We start from the raw sequence: 14,111 nt of genomic DNA, 5'->3' as shown, positions 1-14,111 counted from the left end.
AAATTAAGTTAAAATTCAATAAGTTTGATTTCTTGATCAACTAGAAAATCCAATGGCAAAGGAGAGCAAGAAGAGTAAATATTTAAAATTAATTCACTTCCTAGTCTATATCACCAATTTATTGAACAAATCTCTGGCTACAAAGTTATTTGATCAAGAACTGAGAATTAATGCATAATTAGTAGGGAATAATTAAACCTTTCTTTCCCATACGAAGTCGTGACAAGGACCTCAATAACTTTGTTGAAACTCCATCATAATTATTCTTCATTGATTTGCTCCTTAATAATAATAAATCTTCTTCTAATTTCTCTCTATTTATGACTATAAAAGAGTAATCCATAGATAATGATCTCCTTAATCCTGGAATTAATCTTCTTTGAGATGGTGATAATCTCCTCTCTTTATTAGGTACTACCAATGATACACAATGTCTAAGCATGCCATGACATTGTAATTCTGACGAAGAAGAAGAAGAATTTTCATGATTAATTTCCGACACTAGTAGGAGATCCAATAAATACATGACATGTGTCTCTGTTACTGAAGAACGACAGACAGGACAACTTGCATGCACCACGAACCACTGGTCAATACATGGCACGTGGAAAGCGTGCCGGCAATTAGGCAACAAACGTACCATTTCTTCATCTTCCAATTCACCTAAACAAATAGAACACTCATTTTGATCTACACGAAATAGGCCATTTTTGAGGATTGAATTATAAGCCAAAATAGGGATTTTTTCCAAGATTTTTTGGTCTACTCCCTTGGCTAAATTATGGGTTTCAGAATTTGGCCTTAGAACAGTACTGTGTATGGTCTGTTGTGTACTTCTCCTTAGGCAATATTTGGTTAAGATGAAATGGTATATTACTAATGCTAAAGCTGTGCAAAATATACCGATCATTGAAACAAGTAAAGGGGCAAAAAAAGATCTTGAAGTTGAGACTGGAGGATTATTATCTCTTATGTTTTCCATATGAAGAAAGATGATATATGGTTGTGATTTTTTGAGGTTTTTGCTTTTAAGGAAATGGTGTGAAGGTTTGCATCAGAATGAAACTTGAACTAGTTTATAGTATGTTGGAGTATCCCTTTATTCTAGCCATTTATATAATTAAAGAAAAAAATAATTATTTAGTTTATCTTTTCTGGTTTTGTCCCCTTGTTTAAGAATTTTGTCATATACAAAGCTGAACGTGTTCTCAAAAAAGAAACCCCCCTCCCCCCAAACACACAGGAAAAAAAAAACTTTGAATGGTTCAACTAAATAACTGTAAGGGTTGGAATTTATGTTTTACTTAATTTTTAATTTAGATATAGTATTAAATATCGATGAGTTTGACCAGAAAGAAAGATTTTTTGGAATTTGTGATATCGAATTTGTCGTGATAGGTTTATGGCTATAATAATATATTAAAATAAGAAATTTATAAGTTTATTTTTAAATATAAAATGCAACGTTATATTTGTAATGGACTTATAATCAAGATATGGTTGTTCGAAGAAAAGGATATTCAACCATTTTTAGACTATTAGTTATTTAAATAAATAGTTAGTTCCAGAAGTGCAGACGTGCTAATTTATTAACTCCCCACTTAATCCTATATTCCTAGCCACAATTTTAGGTAATTTTTAGGTAGAGTTAGTTGTAAAATATTTCCAATAAAATGGGATACTTTTAATTATATATATTCTTAGAATGACGTTTTAGTAGGTCTATAGAAGATGTGAAGGATCCAAAGGTGTGGTGGGCTTTGCAACAAGTGGAAGTTAAATGGACGATAAAATAGAGAGAAAATAATAAGAATGCGACTATAGTGGAGGACTGATGTCTGCATGAGAATAAAAAGGCAGAGTTTGTTGTAAGAGTTATGCATATAGAAATTAATTAGAATATTATGTGATGTAACAAGAATTTCAGTTGGTGCTATCGACCTTTAATTTGTCATATTTGGATGTTTTTCTACTAGTTGGTCGGTTGATGCTGATGTATTATAGCTGTATGCAGGGGTAGGGGTAAAGCTAGAAGCCCGGCTATGGATTCTGCTGAACCTAATAACTTTTGTTCAAATAGTATATTTATGTTAAGAAATCTATTGAATATGTACAAATATTAAATTTAAAATCCAGTTATTAACATTTGAAACCGTCATTCACAACCCATAAAGTTAAAATTTTGACTCCACTTTTGACTGTAATATTTGTATACATAGATAATTATATAGAGTGGCATGAACTGTCCATGGTTAGACATCTACATCTCAAATTGTAGCTCGTATTTGGCTCAAAGGAAGCTTAAGTTTAGTTTTAACAGTGTCAAACAATAAGTTGGTGACCTACATAAAATCCCTTTTCGGACTCTCTTTACTTTCCTGCTCTTACCATTCTTCTTGCTGTAGGATTAAAGGTAAATATCCCACTTAAACTTGACTTAGTTTGTAACTTGTACGCTTAAAGAAAGATATTCTTTATTACAATCTCCCCCCCCCCCCGAATTATAATTTTTCTATATCTGTTACCACCCCAAGCGTGCTAGGTGCCAAGGGAAGTAGTTTCACTTTATATTGGCTCACGGCTCATTCTGGCTGGTAGATGTGTAACTTAACACATCTTTCAACCAATTAAGGTGAAGTCGAAGGTTATAGACGAAAGCAATCAGCAAATAAAAATTTCAAAACTAGATTCGAGGAAAGAATAACAGAAAACCTAATGGATAGAGTGCATCCAATATTGTAAGAGACTAAGAGTATGCAGCAAGCCTGAGAGAGAAAGAGAGAACAATAGTAATCCCAAGCTGGGTAGTGCATTCAACGCTCCTCATACGAATAACCTCTGCTTTTCAGGATCACTCTAGGCCTCTGCTGTGGTAACAGTAAAAAAGCCATTTCCAGCATTACCAGTCTGTTTTACTCAAAGTCGTTTTTTTGGGGAGAAAATGAATACAACAAATTTACCAAGACAGGACGAACAACCATGCTGACAAAGACCAAATAACTGAAAACATGCCATCAATTTACAATTTGTATTGCTGATGCCACCGCAGTGAAATACAGATACTGTCAAAAAGAAGTTCTCCAAAGTGAGGCAACATCTCAATTAATGTGATCTACGGAGCGCATCAACCTCCTGAGATCTGCTAACCAATAAAGGCAGCAGATTCTATTCAGCTTAGAGCAAGCCAGCTTTCTTCAGAGCATTCTCAAAATCTTCATCGCTCTTCCATGAGGCGATCTGCATAATGAACATGGAACAATCAAGTTGAATCTAATGTTTCCATGGCCACTGACATGAGGAATTATACCAAATTGAACCAAAACTGCAAAATAATTCATGCTGTTATGCACCAATTCCCAACCACGAAAAGCTCAACTATGTTGGCATTCTACTGTAGCAAAAGATTATCTCTGAAGTCTACCATATCTCAATATCTCATAAGCAACGTACATACTTTATTTTAAGTCCAAACTCGCCATACGAAAGTTGTTGCGACACAATGGGTCATTCAAGTCATGGTTGTTAACTTGCTATAAAGATGCAACCCAGCTATGTGATTGAATGATCCTAAAATCAAAATTCATGGAACCAAAACCTAGCTGCCTAACTTGATACATTGAGGAAAAATTTTATCTGGCAAGGAAACAAGGGGAAGAGGTGCTTTCATTTAGTCAAATGGAAGACTTTAACAAAAAGCAAGAAGGAAGGAGGTCTTGGAATCAGGAATCTGAGACAACACAACAAAAGCTTACTAATGAAATGACTATGGAGATTCCCTCTGTAGAAAACAGGCTCCTTGGAGACAAGTAATCAAGGAGAAATATGGGGTAGAGGGACACCGGTGCACAAGAGAAATTTCTGCTACTTATGGGGTAAGCGCCAGGAAATCTATTAGATCCTTATGACCTGGTTTGATCTGCAATGTCGGCATAAAAGTTGGTAATGGAGTCGAGGCTGTTTTTTGGAATGATGACTGGATTGGAAATGGTCCTCTCAAAGACATATTTCCAGATCTATTCAAATTAGTGCAACCTCCTCAAGAAACAGTGGCAGAGACTTGGAGCAAACAAGGGTGAAATTTTACCTCCAGAAGACTTCTAAACAATTGGGAGGTTGCTAACGCGACTGAACTTCTAAAACTGTTGGAGGCTTTCAAAGGTACACAGTAGAGCAGGACAGTCTCCTTATACCCCCCCCCCCTCCAAACCCCCACAAACCAAAAAAAAAAGAAGGGGAGGACAGTCTAAATGGATGTGTGGGCATACTAGGTTGGATAGAATTAGGAATGAAGTTATTCGGGACAAGGTGGGAGTGGCCACTGTGGAGGCAAAGATGCGTGAGGCAAGGTTGAGAAGGTTCGGGCATGTTAAGACGAGAAGCACGGATGCTCCAGTCTTGGCTTTGGGAGGTGAGAGAAAGGGTAGAGGTAGGCCAAAGAAGTCTTGGGGAGAGGTAACATGGAGCAGCTTGAGCTGACCGATGACATGACCGTAGATAGAAGGGTGTGGAGGTTGAAAATTAGGGTAGAAGGTTAGTAGGTAGTCGTGTATTTCCCTTTGTCTTCTCTAGTTCGATAGTATTAGTGCCAGTATGGTACCCTTTTTTTTTCCTCCTTAGTTTGCTATATTCGCATGTCTTGTTCCGTTATTACTTGCCATCGGTAATCCCGTAGTAAACTAGCAGTACTTCCTCCATATTCTCGTGTTCAGCCTTGGAGTTATTTCTCTAAATATACTATCTTGCTATCGAGGAGGTGTGAGCGGTTGGCTTTAGTGGGTACGAGAAGAGGTAGAGGACAGGCTATGAAGTATTGGGGAGAGGTGATCAGGCAGGACATGGCACGATTGCAGATTTCCGAGGACATGGCCCTTGATAGGAAGGTCTGGAGGTCGAGCATTAGGGTTGTAGGATAGAGTGGTAGTCGAGCTCTCCTTCTCCATTTCGGGGGTGAAGCGAGTATGAGTAGGTTGGTCCTAGACGGCTTGTGGTTAATGTAGAGTTCACACTAACCTTACTGTTTTCCATAGCTCTAGACCTTAGTTGCGAGTTATTGGTATTGCATGTCATCTATTTTATGGTTTTTAGGATGCTGTCATTATTTCTATGGTTATGTTGACAATACTGATGAATTGTCTTTTCTTGTTTTATTTCCATCTTCCTGGCACGAGGATCTATCGAAAACAGCCTCTCTGCCATGTCGTGGTAGGGGTAAGGTCTGCGTACACACTACCTTCCCCAGACCCCACTTAGTGGGACTTTACTGGGTCGTTGTTGTTGTATACTATCTTGCTATTACTTGTTATCAGTACCCCTTTCATATTCTTTGTTGCTATCTTCGATTTAGTTTTCTAATTACTTGTCTTGCTATTACTTGATATCAGGGCTTCCTTTACCTTCTTTAGCCTAGGGTCTATCGGAAACAGTTTCCCTGCCCTTCCAGGGTAGAGGTAAGGCTGCGTACATCCTACCCTCCCCAAATCCCACTTGTGGGATTATACTGGGTTGTTGTTGTTGTTGTAATAGCAGAGGAGTTTTCTCTGTGAAGTCAGTCTATAGGTACTGAACAGATATGATTATCCAGCACATTGGGCCTTGGCACTGGAAGCACATCTGGAAGGTGAACATCCCTTTCAAATTGGCATGTTTCTGCTGGTTTAGTGGTTAAGGAGGCTGTCTTAACACATGACAGTAAGATGTTTCATGTGTGAAGAGGGAGTTGAAAACAAGAGTCACTTGTTTCTACACTGCAGAGTAACCAGCAAGGTTATGGCAGCTGTTTATGAGTTTGAAAGGTCTAAATTGGACAATGCCCAAGACAACCGCAGAAATGATAGCATGCTGGAATAATCCAGCCAACCTATTAAGGAAGAAGTCTTGGTGGAACATGGTCCCTGCATGTATTTGTTGGACAATTTGGAAGGAAATGAACTTCAGATGTTTTGAAGGAATAGCAAATTCTGATCACAAGATCATCATGAATTGTATATTTTTGTTTCATTTTTGGTGCAAAGAAGCTCTTAACAGAAAATGTAGATTCTGTAGTTCACATCTTGGGATCTCTCAGGACTATCTTTTTATTTGTTCTTTTTTGGGTCTTGTAACTCCGGTTTCTCTAAGCACAATATGCTCTCTTTTTTTAAATATATGCAGATCACAACAATGTATATAAGAAAATTCTACTTACACAGTACGCGGGACCCCCCCCCTCCCCCCCCCCCCAAAAAAAAAAAAAAAAACTCCCGGGTTAACATAGCTACTCTTGAACTCCTTATTGAAGGGAATCATACGGTTTTTTCCAGATGTTTTCTTTTTCATTTTTTTGGAGAAATTGGCCAGATTCTTTATTTTAATTTTTTGGGTGAATAACATACTGCAAATGTCGCATTCGACCATAAGGTAAATGGTTTATTTGTCTTACTTTTATCTCGAATTGCATCTGCATAAACATTTTACTTGGAATTGTAGATAGTAGTTTTTACTATAGTGAATTTGCACCCCCCCCCCCAAACAAATAAAGTGGAGAGATTCTAAAGCGACAGGTTTCTCAATCTCTTGAATCAATTGGGGAAATATACTTTAAACTAGTTTCAGGCAAAAAAATCACCAACCCTGTTTATTGGTTAATCATGTTACTATTCCAGCATTAGTTCAGAAGACCATGAACATAAGCAGGTATGACCTAACCCTAGAGCAATAGCAGGTAAGATCCTAAATGTCGGTAATAAAGCAAAGCCCAAGATGCAGTAATACAAACAGTAGATACATGCCTCCGTCACTTGACTGTTGAAATGATTCTCAATCTTTGACATTAGCATGTCGTCCCGGTCATTGCAGAGCAAGTTGAATATGGCACCTGCTCAACACAAAAGGAAACTCATATTAAGCACGTTCCATAACTAGGTAACAATTATATATGACTCATTTCAGTCATATTCTATCATCAGACGAATTAACACAAGTCTATCGGTTATTTCGCCAAGCCACCATCTTATCTGTTCTCTGTTGATTTATTTTCCAAAAGGCAACAAATACACATTAAGTCATCCGTTTAAGAATGAGCACTTAGCAAAAGGGTTGCACATTGCATCATCCATTTGGTTCCTCATCTTCTAATGGAACAAGAAAACTACTAGATGTTATCTTGTCAAGTGATCGCTGTATTTAAAGAAGTTATTGAACCTCCCTTTCAGATCCTAAAGCTCGCTTCCAGGAGACACCATAATCATTGGCTATTATGGGAGAAAGCATTTATTGCAAATGTAGATTTATTGCAGTTCATCAGGTTAAGAAGGTTCTTTCATGGGTAGCCAATAATCTTCAATTACAGGGAACCAATGCTGCTCCTGTGTCACAGGGCAAACACCTTATTCTTGCACTAATTTATACATGTGCAGTCCAGCATTTCCTTTCCTTTGTCACTAAGAGTCAGCAGTTCTTGTCAGTTAGCATATTTTCTCTGTGCTTGGAATGGCGTCACTGATTGTTTGTTTTATTTCTACGATACTACTGATCAACACTAATATTTAAACAGTAAATTCTACAACTATTTAGCAAAAAATACTTTTACTGTCAAACAGAAAAATCAAAAAAGAAGAATAAATAGTAAGGGAATAAATCTTGTTTCATGTCACCATGGATTTTCTTAGTGAGTACATATTAAATGAATCTTTTTAAATTGGAAAGCTTGAGAATTTCTATACTAACAAAAGCAGTCCAGAAATTTTCATATAGTACATATTTTGAAGTGCTTCTTCCCTACATATCTCTGTGTTCTCAAGGGGATCTCATCCTGGTGAACTACAAAAACAATTACAACAACAACAACTACCCAGTATGACCCCACCAAGTGGGGTCTGGGGAGGGTAGGATGTACGCAGCCTTACCTCTCAATTCCACGGAAGGGTAGGGAGACTGTCTCCGAATGACCCTCGGCTAAACAATTACAACCTCTCAATTAACGCTTAAGACTAAAATCCTTTTTTCAAGACCGAACATCTCAGTATTTCAGGCTAAATATATGTCCCTTGGTAATTATTGATTCGTTATTATATTCAAGTCTATTTCCTTAATTTCTTCCATGCTCTTGAGAAATGCACCACAGACACTGTAATAAATAATTTGTAATAAGCATAGATACTGACAACAGCAGGGAAGCATGCATGAAAAAGTGGAAACATATTACCTTTGCGGCCAAAACGCCCAGCTCTACCAATCCGATGCAAGTATACCTCATGATCTGGCTCTGATGGACTCTCATGTCTCACCGGGAGATCATAATTAACCACCAAATTAACCTGCGAACAGATTGTAGTAGCTTTTAGGGCTACTAAATGTCAACCATCAAAACAGAAAGCAAGAAACCATTTACAAAAATCAGATACCATTGCTATGAAACAAGTTACACATCCAAAAGAACCTTACTTTTATTTTATATCATATATTGGCTGGCAACTGGAAAGACTCAAATGTAAACTTACCTGAGATTGGTCAAATCCACGAGCAAGAAGATCAGTTGATATAAGAACTTGTGTCAATCCTTCTTTGAACTCCTTGATTATTTTGTCTCTATCTTCTTGCTTCAAAGCACCTTGAATTGTTGTCACTTCATATCCATAGTCAACCAATGATTTATGCAACATACTCGCACCATTTTTTGTACGAACAAATATAATTGTCTGCCCCACCTTCTGTCCTAGTTCAAGTATTTTGTCTTTAATCACCATGACTTTTGAAAGTTCATCCGGACACTGCACTTTATACTGCTTCACTGAATCCAGCGAAAGTTCTTCTTTCTTCACAAACATCTGGTTGTAATCTTTCACGAAAAGATCTCTAACAATTTTTGTCACAAAGGCTTTTACATTTTCCCCAAAAGTTGCAGAAAACAGAAGCACCTACAAATTGAGATGATGAAAAAGAAAAGTTGAACATCAGTTTTTTTTTCTAACGAATCGCCCCAACAACGGATGCTTAGCAGCAAGAACATATTATAAACAAAAAATTAGCACAGACCCATCCGCCGCCCTTCACGTCCCATCCCCTTCTTGCCTAAAATAAACTCAGGTGTTAACCAGCTCCACAAAGTACACTTTAAATTAAGCCTCAAACTATACTCACTCACTAGATGAGGATGTAAAGATTTAAACATTGGTAGAAGTAGTATGGTATCCCAATCCCCAGCCCTAAACATAGAGGAAACATTCAGCAGCCACTATTCTCCAAATCTCTACAGCTGCTTGCTCTATTTTCAGGAGATGTAATGAAAGGTAAGACAAACTGAAAATTCCACCAATAACTCGACACAAACAATGTTTGCTTTCTATTACTTGTGAGCAACAAATATGACCGGTTGATTCTAAATCTCATGTAGTCATCAAATTCCTGAAAAAGTATTTGAAGTATTTGAATTAGTTATGACAACATAATGTCAATTTGATGCACCCAACGGTGCCACCTAGCACTCACTAGAGCTGGAATAGACCATGGGAGACCTAGGTTTAAACCCTAGTAGGCCAGAAAAAACAAGGCGGTCTCTTCCCATATGTCTAAGCCTTTGGTAGAAAGATTTACCTGGTACCTCTGTTGGGGGAGGTAGCAGGTATCCTAGGGAATTAGGAGAACACCAATGTCATTTAAAAGAAAATAGTGTCACCTTGATTTGTGATTCTGACATACTAAATTCGCGTATGTATGCAAAATTTTCTCTTTTCCTTTGAGGATGCATGGTCAGTTGGCCGCAAAAACAACAGCAAACCCAGTGCAATCCCACACAGTAGGGTCTGGGGAGGGTAATGTGTACGCAGACCTTACCCCTACCTTATGAAGAAAGAGAGGTTGTTTCTGATAGACCCTCGGCTCAAGAACAGTGAAAAAGACATACTCCCTCTGTTTCAATTTATGTGAACCTATTTCCTTTTTAGTCCGTGCCAAAAAGAATGACCCCTTTCCCTATTTGGAAACAATTTACCTTTATGCAATGATTTATAGCCACACAAAATATATGTGCTTCATTTTACACCACAAGTTCAAAAGTCTTCTATCTTTTCTTAAACTCCGTGCCCAGTCAAATGGGTTCACATAAATTGAAACGGAGGGAGTAATAAATAAACAGTAACAATGGCAAAGAAATAAGATAACAGCATCAAATAGCACGGCTTGTAATAGCAAAGGGACTAGGAATACGAAGCTACAAAAGAAGTGCGAAAACTACCGGCAATACTGCCACATTGTCTAACAAAAAGGTAGTTGGTCACAAAGATAATTTTAACTTATGCATGCCTAGCTTAAATAAGCCACACACCTTAGCTCTGTGATCCAGTCCAGGAACTAATACTATCTTACTTCTACCACCGCAGAACAACATTTAACCTAGCTCCCAATAAACTAAGTTCTCATTTCTAGCACCATAGCACATCATTATTTATTTGGGGAGGAGGTATTAAGTCTTCCAGGGGAGTGTAATCATCTTAAAAATGTGAGTCATCCTTGTGCAAAGACGTGGCACGAAAACATTGGAATTATAGTTCAATACTTGGTAAAATTATAGAGTCAGCAAGCTTCTTAGTATTAACAACACAGCAACCACTTCTTTCTGTAATAGGTAAAAATGCAACGCGGCACTCTAAGGCTCAACAATTGAGAGCATCATCTCCGCATGTGATCTCTAATATTTTCGGACTCTTTTACAGACAAAGCTATAATTAATAGCAGCAATAAACCCCCCAAAGAGAATTCCATCATCAGGTAACTTTAACTGAAAATAGGTAACTTTAAAGGCCAAACTTTAACCAACCTGGCTGTCAGCACTGGCTTTGACTATTGCCTTCATTATTCTTATGGAATCATCCTGAAAACCAGTCTGTGCACAAAGAACATTAATAAGCAATCAGATACCGAGCATGAAATTCAGACAATGTCTTAATACTGGACTGCTTTCATCGTCCGCAGTCATACATTTCGTTTTTGAGTAAGCACTCCGCTCCAAATTCATAGTTAGTATTGGACCAGCAAACAACTTGTCTGCCAACTATGTAGTAATTTACATCAACCCTGAGATACATGAATTATGTATTGCCTCCCAACTTTAAACCATTATACAGTTTTAATTAATACTAGGCCGGTTACTCAATGGGAATCCTGCATTGAGGGGCAAAAAGCAGAAAAGCTAATGACATGGAGCCTTATCTTTTATAGCACACTTGACATGTCATGAAAGATAGCCTAATGTTTATGCGAATATTCCAGCTAGCATATGAAACAAATAACTGTATCCAGGAAATGCAGAATTTACATACTACATTTCAGATTACTTCTAGTATGTCAGTTCCTTCTTCAGAGTAAGGCATGTCATTAAAAAAAAGTTAAAAATTTCTAAGAATTCGTCTGCAAAGCTAACAATATTCTTTCCTCCTAGCAACAAGTGCTGGTAACCTTGAATACAAAAATACTGGAGGATCAATCACAACACATAAAAAGAATGTGCTCACACACACATCACCAGGGAAAGAAAAGGAAGTCATTGATAACACGTCAAAGCACAAATTGTTAACATTTAGAGCAAAGTTCGTAAAACATGACGATTGACAATTTAACATTCAGAAAATTAGCTCATTAAGCTCAACACTACCTTCCATCTAAGAAACCAAACGCTAAATCCAAAATGTTTACACCAACAAACACAAAAAAAGAGAACTGATTTTAAGAACATACATGTATAACCATTAACATCAATATAACCCGGGGGGGGGGAATCAAAGGAACAATGCAGATAAAAAATCAGTTACCTCAGCCAACATGTGGTCCGCTTCATCAAATACGAGAATTTTCATGCAACTCATGCCCAATTTCCTTGCTGTCACCCACTTATTTATAGTTCCGGGTGTGCCAATTACTACTTGTGCTGAAACCGGGGGCCGCTTTGAAACTGGTATGTAATTGGCTGCATCTGCTGGGATAGCTAACTCTGATGTTATACCAGTGAACTTCCCCATCTTCAACAGAACCTCCATATTCTGCAGGTTAAATTAGATGATGCTCTAAAGAATTTATTACATTGTCATTGCATATAACTTTTTGTTTTGGTACTGTCAAAAATTCATTACAGTGTGCATATAAGTTTTCGATTGGTATTTCAGCACATACAACTTAAATCCAAACAAAAAAGGACAAAGAGTAGCACTTATGTCAAACCTGAATTGCTAATTCTCTGGTTGGGCAGATACAGAGAGCTTGAGGGGCAGCAAGCTTAGGGTCAACCCGACTCAACATCCCAAGCACAAAGCAAGTAGTTTTACCAGAACCATTATGAGCCTGAGCAATTAGATTCTTGTAGGGCGGCGTAAGAATCATAGGCAAACTAATCTCTTGAATTTTACTAGGTCGCTCAAACTTCATCTCTACATATAATCCCTTCAACAACTCCGGAGATAAGTTCAAATCCTCAAATCTCTTAGCTGATTTGTACAACGTGTCGCCAGATGTAACCTATATTTCACCAATTAAACCCTAATTTAGTTATAAGTATAAAAAATCAACTTAATGCAAGCTACAATTGAGTGAGGGAGAGCGTACGGCTTCTATTCTGGAATCTTCTGGATCATCGAGAGTGGAATTGTTGACTCTTTTGGACTCGTCGATTTGTAGAGATCCGATTTTGGGCTCGGCGCTATCGCTTTCATTAGCAGCAGAGGACTTCTCGGCTTGATCGATCTCGTCGGCTTCGTCTGCCCAACTTCTGATTTCCGGCGGGTTTGCCGTCGTAGTTGCGGCGGTGCTACTGGAAGTATTTGAGCTGTCAGCCATTATTCTTGTGGCAAAAGAGTGGGAAAGTGAAAGGAAGAATGGAGGGAAGTAAAATATATAGTAGGAGCTGTGAGCCTGTGACCGACTTATGCTCTGCTTTGCTTTAGCATGACGCTAATTTGCGACTAAAAACAGGCAAACTGTACCGTGGAAGTGTAAGTTGCAGTAGCACCCCACAACTTTCACGAAGTTACACTTGCACCATCTATTGCTATCCCGCTTTAAGTTCTCAAAATCATGATTTAACCCATTAATACTTTTCTTTCGAAATCCACTAGCATTTTTTTGCAAACCCACTAATATTTTCACTACAGTGTTTTCATATGAAGAAAATGTTTATTGGAAAATATTTTTTGAAATTCTGGAAAGAAATTTCCTGAAAATAATTTTTGGTTTTGTTGAAGATTGACAATGTTTTTTCAAAAATTCATATATAAAAAATTTAAGTAGTACTTATTCGTAAAAAGTATAAAAGTTTCAAAGTTATGTAGCTTAAAGTTGTATATATACAGGAGTTATGGATATGTTGGACTAGTATGAAGTCGTTGATGATAGTGATGATGTTATTCCCTCTTTAACTATCGTTGTTGCTGAAATTGAAAACACGACAAGTTAGGAGGAGATTTATGATACGAGGCCAAATGTTTTTAATTTAAATCGCTTCATTGACAATTGTTTTTTATTATAATAGTATAATTTTTGTTATGTACATACGTTAGACGTATGGATGTAAGTAGCTCGTCTTCATTTTGCATATAAGCTTTATCCATAATTAGGAGTGGCAAACGTGCGGGTCGGGTCGGATATGATTCAGGTCGAAAACAGGTAATGAAAAAATGGATCAATTATCTTACCCGACTCATATTTAATATGGATAAAAAGCAAGTTAACCGGCGGATAATATGAGTAACCATATTATCCATGAATTCTTGCATATGATCACTTTTGGGAGAATTCTTAGTCTCCCTAACTTGAGGAACTCCCAATTTGAGGATTTACAAATGTAAAAGTTAGACTCATTGGTGTGTCACCCTTAACCATAATCAACTTATGTTATGCTTTGAATCAATTCAATGAAATATCGTGGATTCACAACAATCTAAAAGGAAAGGAAAAAAGATAGAGTTCGTGTTTATTTGGAAAATTAAAACTCAAAAGAATTAAAGGTGATACTTAAACCATAAATTGTAGAGACGAAAGCAGAAGCCAAGCTACGGGCTTGATTGAAATCCAAAATCCGTAAGTCGAAATTCTAGTTCCGCCTCTAACTTCTTCGTGCTTCATAACATTTTAGAAGCATATTCTACTCG

At 37.4% G+C, this 14,111-nt stretch overlaps 1 protein-coding gene across 1 annotated transcript; it reads right to left on the bottom strand.

Annotated features, from left to right (window-relative positions):
- Positions 1–2,661: 2,661 nt before the first annotated feature.
- Positions 2,662–12,940, bottom strand: LOC104247340 (DEAD-box ATP-dependent RNA helicase 38). Its single transcript, XM_009803323.2, has 8 exons — positions 12,571–12,940; positions 12,190–12,483; positions 11,784–12,011; positions 10,793–10,858; positions 8,478–8,894; positions 8,183–8,294; positions 6,768–6,853; positions 2,662–3,237 (listed from the first exon to the last, which is right to left on the bottom strand). The coding sequence occupies exons 1-8, from the start codon at positions 12,799–12,801 to the stop codon at positions 3,175–3,177; spliced, it is 1,497 nt and encodes a 498-aa protein (XP_009801625.1). The 5' UTR covers positions 12,802–12,940; the 3' UTR covers positions 2,662–3,174.
- Positions 12,941–14,111: the final 1,171 nt, after the last annotated feature.

Source organism: Nicotiana sylvestris, chromosome 12, assembly GCF_000393655.2.
Source record: "Nicotiana sylvestris chromosome 12, ASM39365v2, whole genome shotgun sequence".
In the NCBI taxonomy this organism is placed as follows: domain Eukaryota; kingdom Viridiplantae; phylum Streptophyta; class Magnoliopsida; order Solanales; family Solanaceae; genus Nicotiana; species Nicotiana sylvestris.
This window is presented reverse-complemented; position numbering and strand designations above follow the sequence as displayed.